The 22,054-nt window shown below is 50.7% G+C and overlaps 2 protein-coding genes across 5 annotated transcripts in view; one reads left to right on the forward strand and one right to left on the reverse strand.

Annotated features, from left to right (window-relative positions):
* Positions 1-302: 302 nt before the first annotated feature.
* On the forward strand, positions 303-21,682 carry ADORA2B (adenosine A2b receptor). Of its 2 annotated transcripts, XR_012642268.1 has the most exons (3): positions 303-874; positions 17,706-18,814; positions 20,982-21,682. XR_012642268.1 is itself a non-coding variant. In XM_074974893.1 (2 exons), the coding sequence occupies exons 1-2, from the start codon at positions 552-554 to the stop codon at positions 18,394-18,396; spliced, it is 1,014 nt and encodes a 337-aa protein (XP_074830994.1). In that variant the 5' UTR covers positions 303-551; the 3' UTR covers positions 18,397-21,682. The 2 variants fall into 2 exon arrangements, 1 of the variants encoding a protein (XP_074830994.1); XM_074974893.1 differs by having other exon boundaries at positions 17,706-21,682.
* Positions 4,850-22,054, reverse strand: part of ZSWIM7 (zinc finger SWIM-type containing 7) — a 37,276-nt gene continuing 20,071 nt past the window's right edge. Inside the window, exons 8-9 of one of the 3 annotated variants that reach the window (XM_074974895.1) lie at positions 13,041-13,105; positions 4,850-4,865 (exon numbers count right to left, since the gene is read on the reverse strand). In XM_074974895.1, the coding sequence (XP_074830996.1) occupies position 4,865; positions 13,041-13,105 (66 nt within the window). In that variant the 3' untranslated portion in view covers positions 4,850-4,864. Of the gene's footprint in view, positions 4,866-12,971; positions 13,106-13,142; positions 16,153-22,054 lie in introns of those variants that run through there. The other 2 variants (XM_074974894.1, XM_074974897.1) reach the window with 2 other exon arrangements.

Below are 22,054 nucleotides of genomic sequence, written 5' to 3' on the forward strand. Positions count from 1 at the left end.
GTAAGCGGGCGCAGGAGCCGCTCGCACCGGGGCCGGCCGCGGACACAGCCCGCCGGAGCAGCGCCCCGGGGCCGGGCAAGAGTCGGCCGGAGAGCCGCCGCTTGCAGCCCTCGCTCAACGCGCCGGGGCGCTCGGGGAGTTCCTCGGCTCGCTGTTCCCGCGCCGCCCGGAGATCAGCCGTGCCCGGAGGGATGCCCCGGCGGGGGGACCCCCCTGCGCCCCGCCGGGCGCCGCAGCTGGGCTCCTGACTCGGGGAGCGACCGCGGGGAGCCCGGAGCCCAGCTCGCCGTGGAGGGGGAGCCCCAGCGGTGGCGCTGCCAGGGGCGCTGCCTCTCCGGGGCGCAGCAGGTGTTTCCCAGGGGCGTTGCTGAGCCCAGCCGCAAGGGGACCATGCCCTCCCGGCGGAGCCAGGGGCGAGCTGCGCCCACCGCCCACTGACGGGCCCCCTCCCTGGGAAAGACCATGGTAAGGGCTCCCGGGCCGCGGCTGCTCATCGCTGGGGACTGCCGCGCCCTGGACAGAGCCGCCTCCACGTGAGCCTCCCACCCCTCATGATGGACACGGTCTACATCGCGCTGGAGCTGATCATCGCCGTGCTCTCCATCGCAGGCAACGTCCTGGTGTGCTGGGCCGTGGCCATCAACAGCACCCTGAAGAACGCCACCAACTACATCCTGGTGTCGCTGGCCGTGGCCGACATCGCCGTGGGCTTGCTGGCCATCCCCTTTGCCATCACCATCAGCGTTGGCCTCCACACGGATTTCCACAGCTGCCTCTTCTTCGCCTGCTTTGTGCTGGTGCTGACCCAGAGCTCCATCTTCAGCCTGCTGGCCGTGGCCATCGACCGGTACCTGGCTATCAAGGTCCCGCTCAGGTACGGGAGGGGATGTGGGCACTTGGCGCCGCAGGGCCCAGCGCTAGCGAGCCCCGAGCCTGCTAGTGCGAAGCCAGGAGAGTGTTACAGGTGGGGGAACTGAGCAGCCAAGGACCGACTGCAGGCAGGCGGGGGCTGTGCCGGGGAAGACAGGCCGCTGGGCTAGATGGACCATTGGTCTGACCCGGCAGGGCCACTCTTCTGTTCTTAAATGCAGGAGGCTTGGTCTGTGGCTGCCAGGGGCCCAGGGCCAGACTTTCAAAAGAGCTCCGTTCCCGTTGGGTTGCAAATCTGCCCACCTGTTTTGGGTGCCTAAAGGGGAGCCGAGCTCTTTGGAAAATCTTCCGTGCCCAAGGCCACAAGGCCGTGGGAGAGCTGGGAATAGTCACCTCGGTATTTTTATAATCACCTGGGTATTTTTCTATTCTCCATCAGTGCCGTGTCTGAGCATCTCCCAAGTAATGAAAGACAAGACCAACGTCTTTCTCCTGCTTCTCCACGTATTTTAGAATAGCTCGAGTCGTTTATCGTAGGTTCTTTAACAATTCTCGGCTCCCTTGGTTAGCTCAGCCCTTGCTGCCTATAGAGGTTGGAGCTGCCAGTGATCTTATAAGTGAGCTTAGGAGTTACTTTTTAGTCCAACTATCACCTTCCACCTAGCTCAGAATCTCCACCTGCCCTTGAGCCCAAAATAGGCTGGTGTTTTTCGCTGTTTAGACGGGATCGCTCTGCTCTGGGTTGAAGGGAAAGGAGAGTAAGTGTACACATGCTGAAATCATATCTCGCTGAACACAGGTACTTCTTATGTATAATTGCTTTTTATCTAAGCAAGGAAGTGAATGTATAAATTGTAAACCCAACAAGATATCAACTCTACAAACAGAAGGCGAAATACGCAAATCACATTTCCTTAGCCCCAGCCACTAGCCCGTTCACACTATGTTCTGAGATCACCAGGCTGTTATTCCAGAACAAATATGCTTCTGCTGAAAGGCCAGCTGCCTGGGGTGCAGGGTTGCCTAGGGTCTGACTATGTGGGTTCTGTTTTTTAAAAGGAACCCACAACGTCTGAAGGAGGATTGATTGGTGTGGGTTTTGTTTTCCTCTTTTATCCCCCAATTGACCACTAAGAAACTAATCAAAATTGGATCACAAGAGACCTGAATTGGTCTCACGCTAGTTCTGGGGACAGAGGAACATACTGGACAAAGCACAGTAAATATATTCTTTATCGGGGCTTCCACGACGGGTTTGTGGAGCAGCCTCCCGGCATCTGGAAAAGTGCATCCAAAGCCTGGATTTTCAAGTGAAGCAAATCGCAGGTGTGGGATAATCTGACCCTTGCCTAGGTGTCACCCTGGTTTCTGACAGAGATTGTCTTAAACCGGGAAGCACGAGGGTTAATATCCCTTCCAGAACGTGTTAACAAGATTAAACATTTATCCATAGAAATGCCCAGTCCCTTGCCTCCGTCTTGTGGAGGGCTCAGCTGTCCCCACCGCACAACCACCGCTGCAATTGGTCTGACGGGATGAGGACCAGGAGAGCGGGGGTCGGGTCGGGCTTGCGAGGCATCGGCGGAGCTGTGCTGGGGAGTCCAGGCCTGGAATGGCAACTGGGAGCAGGAGTTCGGAGTGAAGAGCTGGGGGGACGGGAGTCCGAGTCGGGGCACTAGGGGGTGCGGCGGGTTTGAAGTGAGGTGCGTTGGCCAAGCTCTGTGGCTCTGTCCTGCCTACACTCTGCTTGTTTCCAGCGTCTCATGTTCACGAGCAAAACATGCTCTCCGACATGACTGTAAAAGGAATAACCAGACTCGCCTTTTTCTCCCACCTTGCCGGAGAGGATCTCAGTGCGCGTGACAAGCATTCATGAATCGCCCGGCAGGCGAGGTACAAGCCTCCCGGGAAACGGCGGACCGGGGCGGGTGTGTGTGTCGGCAGCAGATTGATTCCATGGGGTGTACCGGAGCTGGGACAGATCTGAAGCTTTAGTACTTCTGGATAGAAGCATCTGAATCCTTGTCAGCTCATCTGAAACCGGCTAATCATTTACCTTCCAGCCACGGGGGTAATCTGAGTAAATTGTTTTTTGGCTTCAGACAATGGTTCGGTGTCTGCTCCATTTATTTATTTATTTTCTACATTGACCCAGAGCACGGGAGCAGCTGCAAGGGAGTCTGATGGCTCTTTTCAGCCAGACGGTTACTCAAACCACCCATGGCGTGCAAGGCGCTGCAGTGTGGGCTGTGAGTTCTACTCGCTGTCTGTGTACCGTGACTCTCTTCTGTGGCGCTCGGCTGAGGAAGTTGGGCAGGTGTGAATACAATTGCTGCCCCAGGTGGAAGTTTAGCTGAACGTAACAGAGCAGATGTTCTTGGGGGATTATTGCGAGCCCGATCCTGGGAGTGTAGATGGAAAACATTTCTGACAACTGATGACAAGGAAAATATTTCTTCTCCCTCTTTTTGTTTGTTTGTTTTTCTTCTCTATTTGCAGCAGGTTTATTGTGCAACTCCGGGCTGGGTCAGGACTGGGTTTATGCACCTCTCTGAGCTGCGATCCAGGGGCCTTGGTTACAAGGTTTAGGGAAATCTCCTAGGCAGTGGCTCTGGGGCGAAGTGAGTGAGACCTGGTCCAAGCAGCTGTGCTAGTTAGACACACATGGCTGTTTTTCGAAGGAGAGTTTTGTTGTGGAAACGGAAAGTTGGCTGTTAAATTACAGGGGAATGAACTTGCGGGAAGCTGTATTTCCAGCTGAAAGGCTCGTCCAGGGGAGTGACTCTGGAGCTCAGTGAAGTCTTTTATCTCTGGATTGGGTGCCAACCATTTCCTTAAAGGTCATCCTGTTTGGTGGATCGTGTGAAATGATGCGTTCTGTCTCAGTGGACAAGTGTCCATGCCAGCAATGCAGTGGGCACTAAGCACCTCCCTGGTGGCAGAAGCCAAGGACTGAGTGGGCTGCGGAGTTTGGAGTTTGTCCTTTGTTCATTAGCATGGGAAGGGCGGAGGGTGCTCATCTGCTTGGTTGCTTTGCTTAAAACACGCATGGTGGCTTCTGGCAAGTGGGCTTGTTCTTCCTTCTTCCCCTTCCTGTGTGCCTGCCTGCTGTCACTGTGGGAGGGTGTCTTGTTCCTCTTTCTGCCCCAGCCTTGCTGGGTATTGCAGGAAGCACCTTTCCTCCTGAATGTCCTGAACCTAGGACATCTGGCAACAGGGGCAAGCCCAGGCTACGTAGCACCCATGCAGGTTGTGCTCTACACAAGGAGCAGGCAAGTGCATAAAGCCCATCGGCAGGAGTTTGCTGGTTTCTGTGGGGAAGTTTGTGCCAGTCCTGTTCTTCCTCAGTGTAGATCCTAGCAGCCCTTCCCAGCTGGAATGTAGGAAGACAAGGCTCCGTGTTTGGGGTCAGCTCCACTCCCAGCAGAACATGGACACCTCATATTGATCTGATCGGGATATCTCAGTACCACGGAGTTGCTGGTCAGCCTGGTCGCTGCCCCTGGACATCACACTGTGCGTCTGCAGGCCCAGACAGCTGCACAGTGAGGAGAGGAGTCACACAGGCTGCAGGGGCAGGGCTGGGCATGAAGCACAGAAGAAATGTGTCCCCTGTGACTGCTCTGCCATATCCCTTTTAAATCCCCAGCACAGACTTTGGGATGGTGAGAGAGCACAGAGCAGCCCGCTCTGTCAACAGCCACAACCTCCCCCACCAAGCAGCCAGCAGGGTGCAGCAGATGTGCCAGGAATTAGCAGCCCCAGCTGTGTCTGTAGAGGCGCACTCTCTTCCCTCCCCAGCCTGCTTTCCAATTCAGAGACTGGCTCAGGGGCTTTGCAAGTGCTAAAGAGCAGATTATTGCTGCTGATCCTGTTAGTGACGTAAGCCCCATGGCAGGAGCCGCAAATAACCTGCCAGTCCATCTTGTGGCATCTTCCCTCTGCCCCGTAATTCTGTTTGTAGGACCGCCAGGTTAATGGAGTGAACTGCACATCTAGGCCCAGAGCAGAGAAAGCATTGCCTTCACCCAGCCACTCCCCACGCTCACATACGCACAGACTCGCATATCCGCAAACATACTCCCCTGGCACAGTCACACTTGCTGGTGCATGCTGTATTCTCTGTCACGCTCACTCCCACCCCTGACAGTACCATGGATCACAGACGTGTTTGAGGTAGAGCCCATGTGGGATGACTCCCACCATGTCCCTGTGGGTTCATCAGAGTCATTGGGCAGCACCTGGTCACTGGCCACTTGCCATTCATTGCTCAGCTGGCCCGTCAAGACAGCTTCAGGATCCGGCCCCTGCTTGGAGTCATGCCCTGGGGCACTGGCAGGGTTTGAGCAGTGCCAGATCTAGTCATGGGAGGGAGGTACCTGATTCCTAGGGCTTCCCCAGCCAGCTGGAATGCAAGGAGATTCCTGCTGCTAAACTGTGCCCACCCAAGGTGTAACTAGGCCATGTGGGATGCTGGTCAGGGCTCTGTGCAGGATGGACTGGTCATGGGGCTGGCATGCAGAGGGCTGTGCTGGGATCTAGGAGGCCCAGATGCCTGCTGTTTTTGTGGGTAGCCAGGACTAGATGAGACCTTTCCTGAGGCTTTTTAATGTGCTCTTTGACTAGATCCTCCCCTGGCTAGGGGAAGGACTTGGATTATCTATCGCTCTGCCATCCTTCTGACCACTCTGCTCCTTGCTTGGCTGTAGTGCAAAATGGTGTGTCTGATAGGTGATGCTGTAATGGGGTGTGGGCAATGTGTAGGTGCTGCACTGCCCCTTACAGGCTGGAATCAAACTCACTCAGCTGTGTATCATAATTCCCCTACGGCTAATGGCTGTTCCTTTCACTCAAGCAGCAGGGGATCTGTGCTGTTGTAGCAAGAAGATCTGAGTTCTTTGCATGCTGCTGTGAGGTTTGGAGTGGTTAACTCACTGCCTTGGGCACCAACTGGGCACCGAGAGTCGGTCTCTGAAGGCATCAGCAGGCCAGGGGGCAGTGAGTAGCACAGTGACAGCAGTGAGGGTCGTACATGGCTCTAGCCCCTTTGTTCTCGCCCCTCCCAGCCCTGCAGACTTAGACACGGTCAGCCACACAGTCGGGCTCCAGGAGTGGGAATCTTCCTAGAGCGAGAGCAAGTCAGGGAGGTCTTTTCAAAGCCTGACTAAAGGAACGGTGGTGTGCTAGCTGTATTCACAGAACTGGAAGGGACCTCGAGAGGTCATCTAGTCCAGTCCCCTGCACTCATGGCAGGACTAAGTATTATCTAGGACCATCCCTGACAGGTGTTTGTCTAACCTGCTCTTAAAAATCTCCAATGATGGAGATTCCACAACCTCCCTGGGCAATTTATTCCATGGCTTAAAACGACCCTGACAGTTAGGAAGTTTTTTCTAATGTCCAACCTAAACCTCCCTTGCTGCAATTTAAGCCCATTGCTTCTTGTCCTGTCCTCAGACATTAAGGAGAAGATTTTTTTTTGTCCCTCCTCCTTGTAACAATCTTTTATGTACTTGAAAACTGTTATGTCCCCTGTCAGTCTTCTCTTTTCCAGATTAAACAAACTAAATTTTTTCAATCTTCCCTCATAGGTCATATGTTCTAGGCCTTTAATAATTTCTGTTGCTCTTCTCTGGACTTTGTCCAATTCGTCCACATCTTTCCTGAAATGTGGCGCCCAGAACTGGACACAATACTCCAGTTAAGGCCTAATCAGTGTGGAGTAGAGCAGAAGAATTACTTCTCGTGTCTTGCTTACAATGCTCCTGCTAATACATCCCATGAAACAGAAGAACGGCCATACTGGGTCAGACTAAAGGTCCATCTAGCCCAGTATCCTGTCTTCTGACAGTGGCCAATGCCAGGTGCTTCAGAGGGAATGAACAGAACAGGTAATCAAGTGATCCACCCCATTGCCCAATAGTGTTACACTGTTGACTCTCATTTAGCTTGTGGTCCTGGACCTCCAGATCCCTTTTCGCAGTACTCCTTTCTAGGCAGCCTTTTCCCATTTTGGTTCCTTCCTAAGTGGAGTACTTTGCATTTGTCCTTACTGAATTTCATCCTCTTTACTTCAGACTATTTCTCCAGTTTGTCCAGATCATTTTGAATTATCCTATCCTCCAAAGCACTTGCAACCCCTCCCAGCTTGGTATTGTCTGCAAACATTGTAAGTGTATTCTCTATGCCATTATCTAAATCACTGATGAAGATTTTGAACAGAACCGGACCCAGAACGGATCTCTGCGGGACCGCACTTGTTATGCCCTTCCAGCATGACTGTGAACCACTAATAACTACTCTCTGGGAACAGTTTTCCAACCAGTTTTGCACCCACCTTATAGTAGCTCCATCTAGGCTGCATTTCTCTAGTTTATGAGAAGGTCACGTGAGACTGTATCAAAAGCTTTACTAAAGTCAAGATATACCACATCTGTTGCTTCCCCCGAATCCACAAGGCTTGTTACCCTGTCAAAGAAAGCTATCAGGTTGATTTGATGCAATTTGTTTTTGACAAATCCATGCTGACTGTTACTTATCTTCTAGATATTTGCAAATTGATTGCTTAATTATTTGCTCCATTATCTTTCCGGGTACAGAAGTTAAGCTGACTGGTCTGTAATTCCCCGGGCTGTCCTTATTTCCCTTTTTATAGATGGGCACTATATTTGCCTTTTTCCAGTCCTCTGGAATCTCTTCCGTCTTCCATGACTTTTCAAAGATAATTGCTAATGGCTCAAATATCTCCTCAGTCAGCTCCTTGAGTATTCTAGGATGCATTTCATCAGGCCCTGGTGACCTGAAGATATCTAACTTGTCTAAGGCCTCGTTTACACTACAGGGGAAATTCAATCTAAGCTATGCAATTTGAGTTACGTGAATAGCGTAACTCAAATTGACGTAGCTTAGATCTACCTACCCCGGGGTCCACACTACATGATGTTGACAGGAGAGCAATCTGCAGTCGATTTAGCGGGTGTTCACTGACTGATCTGACCTGTTGGTCCATCCTGGCCCAAGCACAGACAGATGGAACAGCAGTGGTGAAAAGTACATTAGATCTGTCCTATATTCCTTCGTAAGCTCAGCAGTTATTGGGGGCAATGGCAAAGTTAAACACATGGGGGCCAGATCTTTGGAGTGCCGATGGGAGCTGGGAGTGATCAGTGCACCACTTCGCATGTGATTCTTACCTGCCCCTACTTGTTCCCATGGCGAACATTAGCTTCCGCTTCAGGCTGTGGCTTCCACTGTCTCTTTGCTTGAAAGGCTGGGTGATCTCATTCCCATGTCAGTGCCCACAGTGCCCGCCCCGTTCTTCCGCAATGGTGCTAGGAGCACGTGGGAGGGCTTGGGTGTGTTCTCTAGGCTGTCTAAGCCAGAGCTGGGGCAGGCTCTTCCATGCAGAGCCTCTGTATCTCTCAGTCCAGCTGTGCTTGACAGCATAATGCGTGGTCTTGTTCCAGCTCCGTCTGCGTGTTACATCGGCTCCTATCCCCTGGTTATAAGGAATTATGGGTAAAAAGAGTCTTGGTCTGAGCTGCTACAGGAAATTGCGCCCAAGTGACAGAGCCTGGGGAAATGGATCTTAATAACAATAATACTTAATGTGCTGATTGTACCTTCCATCCAAGACTCTCAAAGGCTCTTACTGCATTAGGCCTCACCTCCCACATGCAAGGCAGGGACATGTGATTGCTCCCCCGTGTGTAACATGGGGATAGAGGAGAAGTGATTTGCCCGAGATCAAACAGCAGAGCCTCCTCCCTCCTGGGTCTGTGCTTTGACCACTAGGCAGCGCTTCTCCACACTCACTCCCATTTCAGATTCTTTTCCTGTTAAAAGAAAAAAGTGGCTTGTTTCCCCCCTCCAAGTTGCCACTCCTGATTTAATTAAGATGTTCCACGAGGAAATTCCAGTCGAGCTGTCATCTCGTTTCCATGGGAGTCCCCAGGGCAGAAGCAACGATGCTCAGTCATATGGTTACAGAACAAACAGAGCAGGATGCTAAATACAACTGCACACAGATAACAGGAATACGAGGGCTGATGGCCCAGTTGCTCTGGCACTCCTCCACCAAAGGAGCTTTGAAAACTCCACTCTGTTGCTGCAACACTTGAAATAGAAAGGCCTCACTAGCCCATCGCCCAGGCCAGCAGGGGGCGACCAAGTTAATTAACATCCTGCCATATCGGCGTTGGACCACATGGGCAGGGAGAGGTGCTCTCAGAGGAGAGGAGAGCACTGTTTATCTCCACAGAGTTTAGTGCACCCAGGTCTGTGGAGCTAGAGCAGGGCTGAGTTTGACTCCAGGGTCTGTCTTCCGTCGTTGCTGTCTCTGTGCAGCATTGTGTTCTTGAGGCTCAGCAATGTCACTTTGACAGGGACAGTCTTGTCTCCACACTGAGGCGTTTGTGACTTGCTGTCTGGATTGTCAGAGACTGGAACTGCTCAGTCTAAGGTCTCGTCTGCACCGCTGGGGATTATCAATCAGTGTCACTCCTCCAGTGCAAACTCCTAGCACAGATCTGAAAAGCAGCGATTTCCACCAAGGAGCTCGTCTCTGCTCCAGACAGTGTTCGCTCAATGGGGCAGGTGCCTGGAGCAGACATCAGGGCAGGCTAGGTTTCCACTCGAAAAGGAAACCCTCCTACTGCAGACACCGTTCTGCTGGTAAAAACAGGGTCTGGGTATGCTGGTTCAGTGAGCGGAACCAGAAAAAGGACTTTGATGGCGATATAACTGCATTTACGCTAGGGCTTTTGCCACTATAGATGTAAAAAAAATCATAGAGCTATACAGTAACTCCTCACTTAACGTCATCCCGGTTAATGTTGTTACGTCACTGATCAATTAGAGAACATGCTCCTTTAAAGTTGCACAATGCTCCCTTATAAGGTTGTTTGGCAGCTGTATGCTTTGTCCACTGCTTGCAGGAAGAGCAGCCCATTGGAGTGAGCTGGTGGGTGCTTGGAACCAGGGTGGGTCGGCAGCCCCCATCAGCTCCCCTAAGTTCCCTGTGCGGCAGCCACCTAGTGTCTCCTCCCTCCATTCATGCTGCCTGGTAGAGTGTGAGGCTATATTAACAGCAACGAGTTAACCCTTGAGGGCTCAGCCGAGTGCTAGTTCATCATTTAGCAGTAAGGCATTCCCTGGGAAATATCCCACCCTCTGACTCCACCACCTCAACCAAGCTTCACAGTCATCGTTGCTGTGGACAGTATTAAATTGTTTGTTTAAAACTTATACTCTGTGTGTGTGTGTGTGTGTTCTTTCTGTCTGGCAAAAAAAATTTCCCTGGAACCTAACCCCCCCATTTACATTAATTTTTTATGGGGAAATTGGATTCGCTTAACATCGTTTCACTTAAAGTAGCATTTTTCAGGAACATAACTGCAGCCTTAAGCAAGGAGTTACTGTATTGGCAAAGGTTTCTAGTGTAGACTTGGGCTTAGTCAAAGCATGTAAGGGCAGGAGCCCATCCCCTTCCTGGGCCATGGATGACCCAGAGGCCAAGGCTGGAGCTGCAGGGGGTTGAGCGGGAGGCTCTGTTACTGTGGTGAGTGGTGATTAATGAGCCTGGAACGCTCCAGCATGGTCAGAGAGAACAATTAACCGGGTACTTAAAAACGGGGCTCCATGTTTGAAAAACGAAGCAAATGTTTAAACAAATCACGTCCTCTGATGCTCTGCACCAGCACAACCTCCCCAGCTCTGCTGCCACGGCTCTTGGGACAGAGGCTGCAGGAAGACCTGATTAAAGCCAATGGCCTAAGCTAGGGTTTTTTGGAGACATCATTCCCTGGTGGAAGCTGTACCCTTGGCAAGGCTCAAACTGGCTCCTGCTTTCTGTTAGGGTAGCACCCAGAGGCTCACAGTACAAACCCCTAGGAAGACCCAGCCTCCTACCCCAAGGAGTTTCAGAAATACAATAGCCAGCCCCTGCCTGGTGCTTTATAAACATTTTTTTTCCTCATCACACCCACCTTACAGAAGGGGAAATGGAGGCACAGAGGCCAAGTGACTTGCTCTTGGTCGCACAGCGAGGTGGTGGTTGAGCACTATTCTCAATGCACTGGCCCAGAGTGCCTATTGGTAGTTTGGTGTGAAGGGTGTGACAGGGTTGATTAGTGGAATGCTGAGGGACCTGGGGGTGCTGGCTTAGTCACCTTCCATCCAGTCTTCCTGCTCCTGAGCATTCGGAGGGTTCTCTTTGTACAGCACCTAGCACAATGGGCCCGTTGCACAACTGGGGCTCCTAGGTGCTGCTGCAGTAGAAATAATCAATGATCGTTCAGTGTGATGTACCAAAGCACAGCAGCCAGCTGGCAATGCAGCCTGTGCTGCTGGACAAATAAAACAATCAGACCTACTAGTCTGCCGCAGGTTCTGCCTTTGCCAATCTCAGTGTTACATACTCAGCAGATTCACTCCAAGGACATGGACAGGCGCCTTTGGCAGGACCTAGCGGTCTGTTCTGGGATAGATTCTTCTATGTGGCGTCACCAGTGGGCCCGAGCCGGTCTGTGAAAGCAAATGCACTTTGCCCCTGGGATGTGACAAAGTGAAACCGGGGCCATTTAACTGGGAAACGACTAGTGAAATAAACCGCTTTCGCCATCTGTCAGGCAGCTCCCAATGGTGTAGGAGCCACATGCAGGTGAGATGCTGGTTCCCTTATGCCACAGAGAAAATGCTCTTCACGAAACTAGGCGCTGTAGCAAAGGTGGCAGCAGCGTGAGAGGTGCCTTTACTGGTTCGAGGGCAGAGCTGAGATGCTGCATGACAGCAGGATGATCCCAGTGGCTGGGGATGGTGTTGACATGTCCAGCAATGTGTCCATATCATTGAACAGTGGCAGACCTAATTATCTACTAATTGATTATTAAACCTACCTAGCTGCGTAAAAGGAACCAATCTATTGCCAGGTTGTTTAACCGCAATATATCACTCTTAAATAACCAGCTGATATTGACACTACAATAACTCCTTACTTCTAGGCAGAGACATCAAGTAGTTTCAATATTTGCTGTGGGTTAATTGAGCAGCTTTAGGTGAGTAAATTTACTTCTCTGTGTAATAATAGCAAACCTCAAAAAGAGAAGGGGATTTGATCGGAGCCTGTTAAAGGAGTTTTCAGAGCTTGGGACACCCCTGGCCCCTTCCTGCTTCTAGTTCTCAGAAGAAACCTCAATCCAAAATCAGTTTTCCTACAGTTATTCCCCCCCCCCCCCTTGTGCCCGGGTACTGGCTGGTTAGTGTGGGGTTGTGAGCATATTGGGTTGTTAGTCTAGAGTTGTTCCTGGGCAACGGGCTGCCGACAACTGTTCTGAAAGAAATAAAACACCTGTATCCTGATCTCAGGCGTGGCCTTACCTTTAAGCATGTGCTTATCTTCCACTGAAGTCACTTAACCACGTCCTCAAGTGCTTTGGCCCAGACCTTCAAAGAGATTTGATCTCGGTGGGAGTTAGGTGCCTAAATACCTGTGAGGATCTAGGCCTTTGTCCAATGAGGACTGTAGAGATTTGTTTTTTTGTGGGAAATACGTATCTAAAGGCTTCCTTGAAAATATGGGTGGGGGAGGGGGAGTAAATCCAGGTTAGGATTGCAACTGACCTTGCTGAGGTCCATTGAAATATCTGTCGAGTCTGTCAATTAAGACTGAACCTAGGTGATCAGTGAAAAACATTTTGACCCTGAACATTTCATGACTTTGCTTTGGCCCCATTCACGCCCTAAGTTCCCTCTAAGCTGCGCAGCCGTGCAGCAAGCTATCAAGAGTCGTGCAGGCGCACAGCCACAGGGGCCTGGACTGGAGAGGAGAGGTAGGGGGCATGCAGGGCTGTGGTGGGGAGAGCCACCTCTCTCCTGGCCCTGGAGCTGCCATGGTGAGAGAGGGCTGGGGAGAGTCCTCTCTCCCCTCCACAGCCCCGGGGCAGTCTGAACCCCTCATCCCTGGCCACACCTCCAGTGAGACCCCTCACACTCCTCTGCACCTCAACCCTCTGCCCCAGCCTTGAGCCTCCTCCCACACTCTGAACCCCTCGGCCCCATCCCCACCACACATCACCTCCATATTGGTGCACATAACAATATTCATTCCGCACATGGATGTAAAAAAGTAGAGGGAACACTGTAATCATGCCCTGTTTGTGTCTGCTTCTCACCAGCATCTGAATGACACAACTTCCTCGCACAAATGCTCACGGATGGCACATGTACAGTGCTGCTCCTGCAATCGGAACAGAAACAGGTTTTATCAGCCTAAACACAACAAGGCAATGCAGCAAGAACACCGTGTTACTTGCAGTCAGTCCACAGGGGCAGGAAGTGGTGGGATGAGTCTGAGGCATTGCAAGGTGCTCCTGCAACACCCACCAGCAGAATGAAGAGTTTGCTCCAGGGGCAGAGGATTCACCATGAGCGGCTGCCTCTGGTGTAACTGCTACCAGCTCTTTCCTGAGCCTACGCGGCCTGCAGCTGTTGGCATTGTTCTGTTCTGGCTCATGCAGTCAGTACATTTTCCATTCTCTTCCATGCACTGGCAAGAGGGCTCTGGTTAAATCTGGTTTTGGCCACAATTGTGTTTCTCTGCTGGTTAAGAATGAGCAGCACTCAAATAAACAAGCCATGGTTGCAACTTCTCAGAAAGATAAGCGGCTGCTTAATTCACTTTACAAACCTTTGGCAGGACTCATCTGGGGTATGTTTTCAGGAAGTGACAGCACTTTAACGTCACATGCCCAGAAGCAGCGTGTAGGTCAGTGGCCTCATGACTCACTGGGTTTCAAGACCCTTTGGTTGATGGGCCATGTCTGCTTTTCATTACCCAGCCTAATTTGTTTGGAGAGAGACAAGTCGGACTTGGGGAGCGCTGTGCTGCAAACCACCCCTGACTCCCATGTTCTCTCCGCCTGTACAAGCCCCATTCCCCTCGGTTATTACAATAAACCTCACAACACCCATGGGAGCTGGGTCAGAGGAGCAAACTGAGGCTAAGTGACTTGCTCAGGGTCACACAGTTGAGTAAGCAGCAGAATCAAGAACAGAACCGAGGAGTCTGCTACCTAGTGTCCTGACCACTGTATGCTCTCCCCTCAGAAGAGTGCTGAGATCTCCCCATAGAGTTGTTCCAGGTTGGAGAACAGGAATTTACACCGTGGGCTCGATCGCTTTTCATCAGACTGCTGATCCAAACAAACACTGAAAGTGCCCAGCTCTCGGAACCACAGCTGGGGTCTCCCAATGGGGCCCCAGCATGACGGCACTCTGAGTTAGTGGGTACTTTTGGAAATGTTGGACATAAAGTCACTGGTCCCGTTTATTCCATCTGTGAAACAGGGGCAGTAATTACCGAGCCATCTGGGGTACTGGGAAGTTAGTGGGCAATACTGAGAGGAGAATAGAGCCCAGATAGCTTCATGCAGCAGAAGACATGGGTATAGTACATGGCTTGCAGTACACATTCCTTCAGCGCATGATGATCCCTTCTCTTCAATCTCTAGGCTACAGCAGAACGTTAAAGCCCAGACACACCTGGGTGACACTGCTGTTTCCTGTGGTTTGTATTTGACCTGTACACTCAGGACAAATCTGGCTGAACTGGGACTGTGTGTGTCTGTCGTCCACGAGGACGCAGAGCTTGCTCCTGTGCAGTTCATATGCAGCATGTACAGCTGCAGTTCTGTGGGAACACGGCCCCCTCCCTCCCAGCCAGCCAAAAATGAGAACATTTCTCTTTCGAAAGGCGGGGAGAGGAGTCCAGAGTAAACAAGAGCAAAGCGAACAGAGAGAGGGGCATATCAAGCCAGGGGGTGCTAAATTATGAATGCAGCCTAATTGGCTGTACACAGGACTCTTCTTGGCCTCTCAGATTCTTTCTTGCCTCAGGCTCCCCCCATCCCCCAATACCTCAAAAAAGCAGGCTTTCCGTAGCTCTGAGCTCAGCTTGGGGTCTGTTCTAATTGTACCCAGAGCAGTTGGCCGTTTGCTGTCTGGGTCTTCATGGGATCTGGCTGTCAAGCTAGTTCTCAGTGGGACAGAAGTGGTTCCCTTGTGGGGCAGCGGAAATGAGGCTGTGTAAAGTGCTTTCCTCCCTTGGGCCCTAGGAGGAACCAGACTCCGGTGTGGGACTGGGGTTTGTTTGCAGTAATGGGATTCCAGAGCATAGTGATAAGCCTGGGCCTGGCTAGCACGACAGGATTTCCCTGCCTAGTTTGAGAATCCTGCGTCAGCGCCCCTGGGGCTTCAGCTTGGGCTAGGGCTCTGAGTAGCTCTTAGCCATCCGAGCTTCGTGAATGTTGACCGTTAAAACCATAGGCGCCTAGGGGGGTTAGGCGGCAGCTGAGCAGGTGGAAGTAGAGGCCTAAATACCTTTGTGGAGCTGGGCCCGAGCAGCCTAAGTGTACATTTACACTGCAGTCGGAGGTGTGAGTGCAGCCCAGGCAGGTAGACCTGAGCTGGTGTGAATACCAATAGCAGTGAAGTCATGGCAGCATGGGCTCCAGCACGGTTTATAGAAACCTGCCTGGACCCTGGGTACTTACTTGAGTGGCTAGCCTGCACTCGCGTCCATGGCTTCACCGTTACTGGTAACGGCTAGCTAGACAAAAGCTAGTGTGGATGTGTCTACACGAGCTGTAGTCACCCCTCCGACTGCCACGTAGACCTACCCTCAATATCATTGAACGTCAGTGGGACTTAGGCACTCTGGAGCCTAAACTTGTCTGTCAAAATCACTTAGGCCTTGCAACAGCTTTTAAAAACTCGGGCCTTGGACTATATTCTGCAGACAGGCCCCTCTGTGCTGCTCTTCCTTTGCATGTATTTATGGATGTGAGGCCATGGTCTCCGCGAGGCAGGGAGGTGACATGGCTCCTGTTCTGAGAGGTGGGGAAGCTGAGGCAAGCCCACAGGGACAATGACCCAAATCCACATTTGTAAAACCTTCCACTCGATCCATCAACAGTCACTTCCAATTCCTGGAGTTGTGCAGCCCTTCCCGGTGTCTGTTTATCCAGCCACAGAAACACTGTGTGGGCTGCAGCATGGTGCACATAATCCAATGAGCCCATTGTTTGGGGTTTGCCGTTTCCATAGTTTCCACACATTTCTACTCCCTCTGTTAATTCAGCAGCTGGGCCCTAGGGAGGGATGTCACGTGACTGGACGCTGTTCCATCAGACAGTGCAAAAATCCTGTACAATGGAGTTAAAAGCTGTCTGTGCCACTGCAGGTTGTCTTGGGTCCATTCCATCCCCTGGATCACTGCAGTGCATCCTAGGGACAGGCGTAATGAGAGACAAGGTAACACAGTTAATCCCAGAGCCCAGCTGAGGCCCCCTGTCGGGGGCTGCCACTGAGACATCATAGGAACATGCTAAGATGTTGGAGGTGAGAATTAAATAAGCTCTTGTCACCTCTGCTCTATGTATCATACTAGTGACTTGATTTTGGTGCTTGGCAAATTTTGATCATGGGAGACAGGACAGACTGAAAAGACCCAGTTAGTTACTGCAGGATCGTTTCATTAGCTTAACAAGTGGCACAATTAATCTTTACAAGCGTAATGCAATCAAGTCCTGGTTATGTCTGTACAGGCCAAAAAGCAATGAAGGCTAGAAAGATGAAGATAGGCACCTAATGAGATTTTTTCAGAGTCTAACTCCCATTGAAATCAATGGGTGTCCAGTGCCAATGGGCTTTTCAGAGGTGCCCAAGGGTGCAAGTACCTAAATACCTTTGAAGTCTGGCCCTTAGTGCTGGGCCTGCCAGATGCAACAGAGGGTGTGTCTACACTACACTCAGAGGTGAGGCTGCTGCACGTGTAGGCATACCCGAGTTAACCTTGATACTGCCTGGGCCAGTCCCTGGATACAGACCCGAGGTGCTGGGTGGGGCTGAACAGCTCATGCTGCTGCTGTTTAAACTCCTGGATCAAAGCTAGCTTGGGTGTATCTACAGTCACACCTCTGACTGCAGCACAGACAGACCCTTAGGCCTGTGACCTGCAGGAATTTATCTAGTGACTGTGTACCTACAAAGCACCAGCCTACCAACTGGATCAGACGGTGCAGCTGTCCTGTCTCCAATAGTGGGCTTCACCTGCAGGCACTAATCCACTTCTCCTTGGCATGTACAGTGTAAGGTAGGGGGATGGATGTGGTTGGGTGGGGGATGAAGAGGCCTTGCATGCAGCCTGATCTTCGTTTCCCTAAGCCCTACCCTTCTCTCAGGCACAGAGTGGGGTGGCATGCTTAGGATGGATTTAACTAGTCGCTCAGTGGGATTGGAGTCTGACTGTGGCTGCCCGGTGGGACTGCTGAAGTCATCTTGACCCACTTTCTAGCGTTCGTTTGCAGCCACAATAAATCCTGATTTTCAGGACTAAGTTGATCTTGGAAACAGGAGAGGCCAGGGGATGTGTGAAACTGTCACCATATGCATAGGACTATTGGAAGCCCTTAGCTGGGACTATCCCATGTGTTACCTCAAAGAGGTGGGATTATCCCCTAGTAATGTAGGCCAAGAATATAGGCCTAGAAATTGTGGATACCCACCTAGACACCTGAAAAATGGGTCTGATTTTTTTCAGAGGGTGAGTGCTCAGCACTTGCTGACAATCAGGCCCTGCAAAGGTACCCAAAATCACTACACATTTTCAAAACAGTTTCAGCTTTGGTCTACACAGGTGATCAGTTATGGGGTTTTGCTGGTTGGGAGCGGTAGAGCTGCTGCAGCCTTGTCTGGGGTTACCTTGCAATTGAAGCTTTCAGAGTGGTGACTGCTCATTTATTTCATGGATTGATTTGGTTTTTGTTCTTGGTGTGTAGATACAAGAGCCTGGTGACCGGGAAACGGGCAAGATGGCTCATTGCTGTGCTCTGGCTCCTGTCCTTTGGGATTGGACTGACCCCACTGATGGGCTGGAACAGAGCCCCTGCGGAGCTGGAACAAATTGGCTGCCCGAATTCTACTAATAGCTCGCAGACCCAGCAGGGCTGCTTAATCCGATGTCTCTTTGAGAATGTGGTCACCATGAGCTACATGGTCTATTTCAACTTCTTTGGCTGTGTGCTTCTCCCACTCTTCATCATGTTGGGCATCTATGTCAAGATATTCATGGTGGCCTGCAAGCAGCTGCGGAAGATGGAGTTGATGGGTAAGTCCAGGACTACCCTCCAGAAGGAGGTCAATGCGGCCAAGTCTCTGGCCATCATCGTTGGGCTCTTTGCCTTCTGCTGGCTGCCCCTGCACATCCTGAACTGCTTCACCTACTTCCACCAGGACTTTGGCGACAAGAAGCCTGATTGGGTGATGTACATGGCTATCATCCTGTCCCACGCCAACTCGGTCATCAACCCCATTATCTACGCCTACAAGATCAGGGACTTCCGCTGCACCTTCCGCAAGATCCTTGCCAAGTACGTCCTCTGCAAAACGGAGGACGTCCCCAAGGGCTCCAGTGGCAACAGCCGGCACCTGACTGTCAGCAACCTCAGTTCTGCTCCTGCATTTATCTGACCATGCCAGTCATCCTGTAGCTTGGCCCTGACAACCCAACCCTCCCCACCCCTTGTGCCTATGTGGACAGTAGACCAGGATTCTGATGAGTCACACTATATATTTGTACAGCTGTATTTTTTTTTAATATATATTTTTTTAACCTAGTGCCTCATAGGGGAATAACATTTCTGGGGAGACAGTGCCCTGCTTACCCTATCTCCTGACCTTCGAGTTATGGAGTGCTGGTGATTGTATTGCATTTCCTTCTAGGTCAAAGGTTGAATGTTGGAAGCCCCATGTCCTGGGATGGGTTTCCCCAGCTGTGCTGCTCATGTCAACTCCCGGCCTTTTGGATTTTATTTATTTATTTTTTTTTGGCTCACTCAGAAAGATTTTTTGTTGGTGGTTCATTTTCTACATACTTGATGCCACTTTGGTAAATACCCTATTTTTTTCCATCAATTATTTGATGCAGCTAGTATTCTCCCATGGGAAATAATCTTATGTAGCCCAGATGCTAGTGTAAAACTGAAGCCCTGACCCAGAGTCAGAAGGGACCTGCTGGTGTTAATGGGAAAACAAGGCAGTTAAATGGTGATCCAGCCTCATTCCTCAAACACTGCCCTGCTCGAAGTCTGATAGTTGAGAGGAGATAGAGCAGCCTCACAATCCTGAGCTCCCCCCATTCCATAGGACTGACTACCCCCCCATGGAGTTTAGTATCCCAGCTCTAGCAGTGAACACCTGCTACTCGACCAAAAAGCCAAACCCTGCTGCTATTCACATTGAGGCTGAATCAGTGGCCACTGAAGTCAATGAAAAGACTCCCCTGATTCCTGGGCTTTGGGTCAGGTCCATAGAGCTGGTCCTGTTACCCCTGCAGTCAGGGGCAAAGCTCACGCTGCCTTCAGGTGTGCAGGATCCAACTGGATGCTGCGCTGTGCGCTCAAGTGCTGCAGCTCCTGTTGGCCCTATGTCTAACCGCTGTTCTGATGACTGTCAGCCCCAGGGCCATGATGCATTCCCGGTGCACTGTGGGGTGAGTTCAGGATGTTGAGAAGCCTTTCTCCTAGCTTTGGAAGGTTTATGTCTGTTTATCTGAAGGTCGTGAGTGGGATTGAATTTGCCTGTCAAGTTAGAATGCTCTTGTGCAAACAACGGCCCCATAGAACAGCACAGCCCTTTGGAACAGGCACTGACATGAGCACAAGGTTTGTTTCTGAGGTGGTTAGACTGGGTCGAAAATTGCTACACCCACAGCCCTGGCTCAGGGGCTAATTTGCACCATCTTGGCCACTGACTGTTCTATAATTCCACTGAAAGGCAGAGAAGCCTTAATGTGCACTGAGGCTTAATAACTCTCTGTAAGCCTAGCTTTTGGGGTTTTTAAATGACTAAGCCCTATTTAATATGTGAACTGTGGTACATACAATGACACACAGGTGGGGAGAACTATGGGGCGTTTGCTCCAAAGGGGTTGAATGTGTTGAAGCTGTCATTGAAGGTGCAAGGAGCAGCAGTTTATACCTGGTATGCCCTTTGGGGGTGCCTTTTGTTCTAAGGGGGCTCAAAAATTCCAGTAAAACTAGTCCCCTTCTCTCCCCAAAATCTGACTTTAACAGGCAGAGCCTCAAGCCTACAGCTGTGAGAGTGTATGGCACTGACAGGGAGAGCACAAATGGCAAAAGGGCCAGATTTCCTACCAGACTCCAGATGGTCCATTAAAAATTATACCCAGTAACAGTGCTAAAGGAAAGAAGGAACTGGCTTGTTACAAGGCAAACCACTGGCTAGGTCTGGAAACTACAGGCTTACGCAAGGGCTGGGTATCCACCTTGGTGCTGCAACCCTCTTCTAAACTGGAGCCTTAGGAGAAGGTTCTTAAAGTGCCAGTGAAGTGGCAAATTTAGTCTCTGAACCACTTGGTACCTTGACATGTGACCACCAGAGAGCTGTAGTTCATGCCTGTGTATTTAATATGGTCTCTGCTGGGCAGCTCTCACATGCACAGCCCATGCTCAGAGACAGGGATGGGGATGCAGGTTCTCAGAGCTGCCCCTCTGTGCCCAGGGGGAGTCTGTTGGGAAGGAAGTGCTATCAACCTGAGTGGCAAAAATGGAAGCCAAAGCCCTCTCCTGCCATTCTTCGCAATGCGGTTGCTGTGAAGAGGGCACGTATGGGAAGGCTAGAGCTGTCTGTCATTGGTACTTGAATAACACTGTAGCCAGCTTTGTTTCTTTGAGTTTATTTTGTACTGCACTGCAGGAAATAAGAAAAAATTCCCTCCTATTTCTTACACTAAGTCTCTGACCTGACGGGGTTCAATGTGGGAGGTTGCTATAGATCAGCAGGTGTGAGACTGGGTGTTCCTGGGACTAGCGGACTCTAACCATCCATTGTGCTAGGAGAAGGTTTAGCTGCCCGTCAGCTACAAAGGGCCAGATCCCAACCTGATTGAATCCCAACTGTGATTTTGATGGTATTGCACCTGCTGACATCAACTAATATCCGGTCCCAACTTTAGCTCCAGTCAGCCTGTTACTCCTTCAGCCAGTATCACAAGGGTTAAAATTACAGCCGGGTCTTTATCCTTCCCTTTGCAGATCATCTCTGCTGCAACTTCCTTGCTCCCTGTCTGTCCAACAGATGTGACCACTTCCTGCCTTCTCAGGAGGACTCATCTCATTTCAACCTCTCTATTGTCTTTGGCCGTATTGCTCCTGTTAATCATGGAAGGGAACAGCCACAGTCTCACCTGTGGGTCGGGGAGGGTTGCAACCCAAATATGTGATTGCAACCCAAACCATGAGTGCTGGCCTCCTTCTCCTTAAAACAAATCACAGTCTAGAGTGCATGAAAGAGAGAGCATAATGCAAAGTACTAAAGCAGGGTACCAGCAGTTAGTTAATGACTGATCAAGGAATATCTGTAGGTGACAGTTTACACTGCAGGCCAGAATCCACTACAAGTCCCTTTTTATATAGCTCTGAGGAGCCAGACTCACTCAGAGGGACCTTTGCCATGTGCTGATGTCACCATTTCCCTAGCTGGGATGTGTCACTGGGTTCTTTTAATTAATTAAATAAGAAAAAAAAACGGAGCACTGAAGATTTCTAAAAACGTGAATCCAAGTAAAATGGCAGAGGAACCCTGCACTGGCCGTGTCTGTAGCTGTTCACATGTCACTTAACCCATGTGTTCCTGATGTACATAGGATGGATGGTATTCGCCACGTGTTACTTGGGCTGTGTAGTTACAGTAACTTTGTTATTTGGATACAGAATGAATACTTACATTTACCACTGAAAACAACCTAACTCTGTGCCATGTCATTTCTTTGGGCATGCCCTTCCACGAGTGAGACATAGCCAGGTGCCCCACCCTCCCGAGCTCTGGCCAACAGACACAAAGCTCAGTGTGGAGTTGGGCTCTGGGTCATTTGGCTGTGGGATGGGACAGAGCAGTGGCTCTGTCCCTACTGTGTCACTAAGGCCTATAACTTGGAAGAAACATTGTTTAATTCTGACCAAAATTGGCAGAAAGCTTCTAAATACTGTTGATAACGTGACTCTATACTCAAAATAGGGCTGGTTGGGAACTACTTAGCCCCTGGGGAGATACTTTATGTATTTCCCAGTACTCTGCTGCCGTCAGTTAAGGCAAAGTCTGTAGTCAC

The sequence above is a fragment of the Natator depressus genome, chromosome 17 (genome assembly GCF_965152275.1).
Source record: "Natator depressus isolate rNatDep1 chromosome 17, rNatDep2.hap1, whole genome shotgun sequence".
NCBI lineage: Eukaryota > Metazoa > Chordata > Testudines > Cheloniidae > Natator > Natator depressus.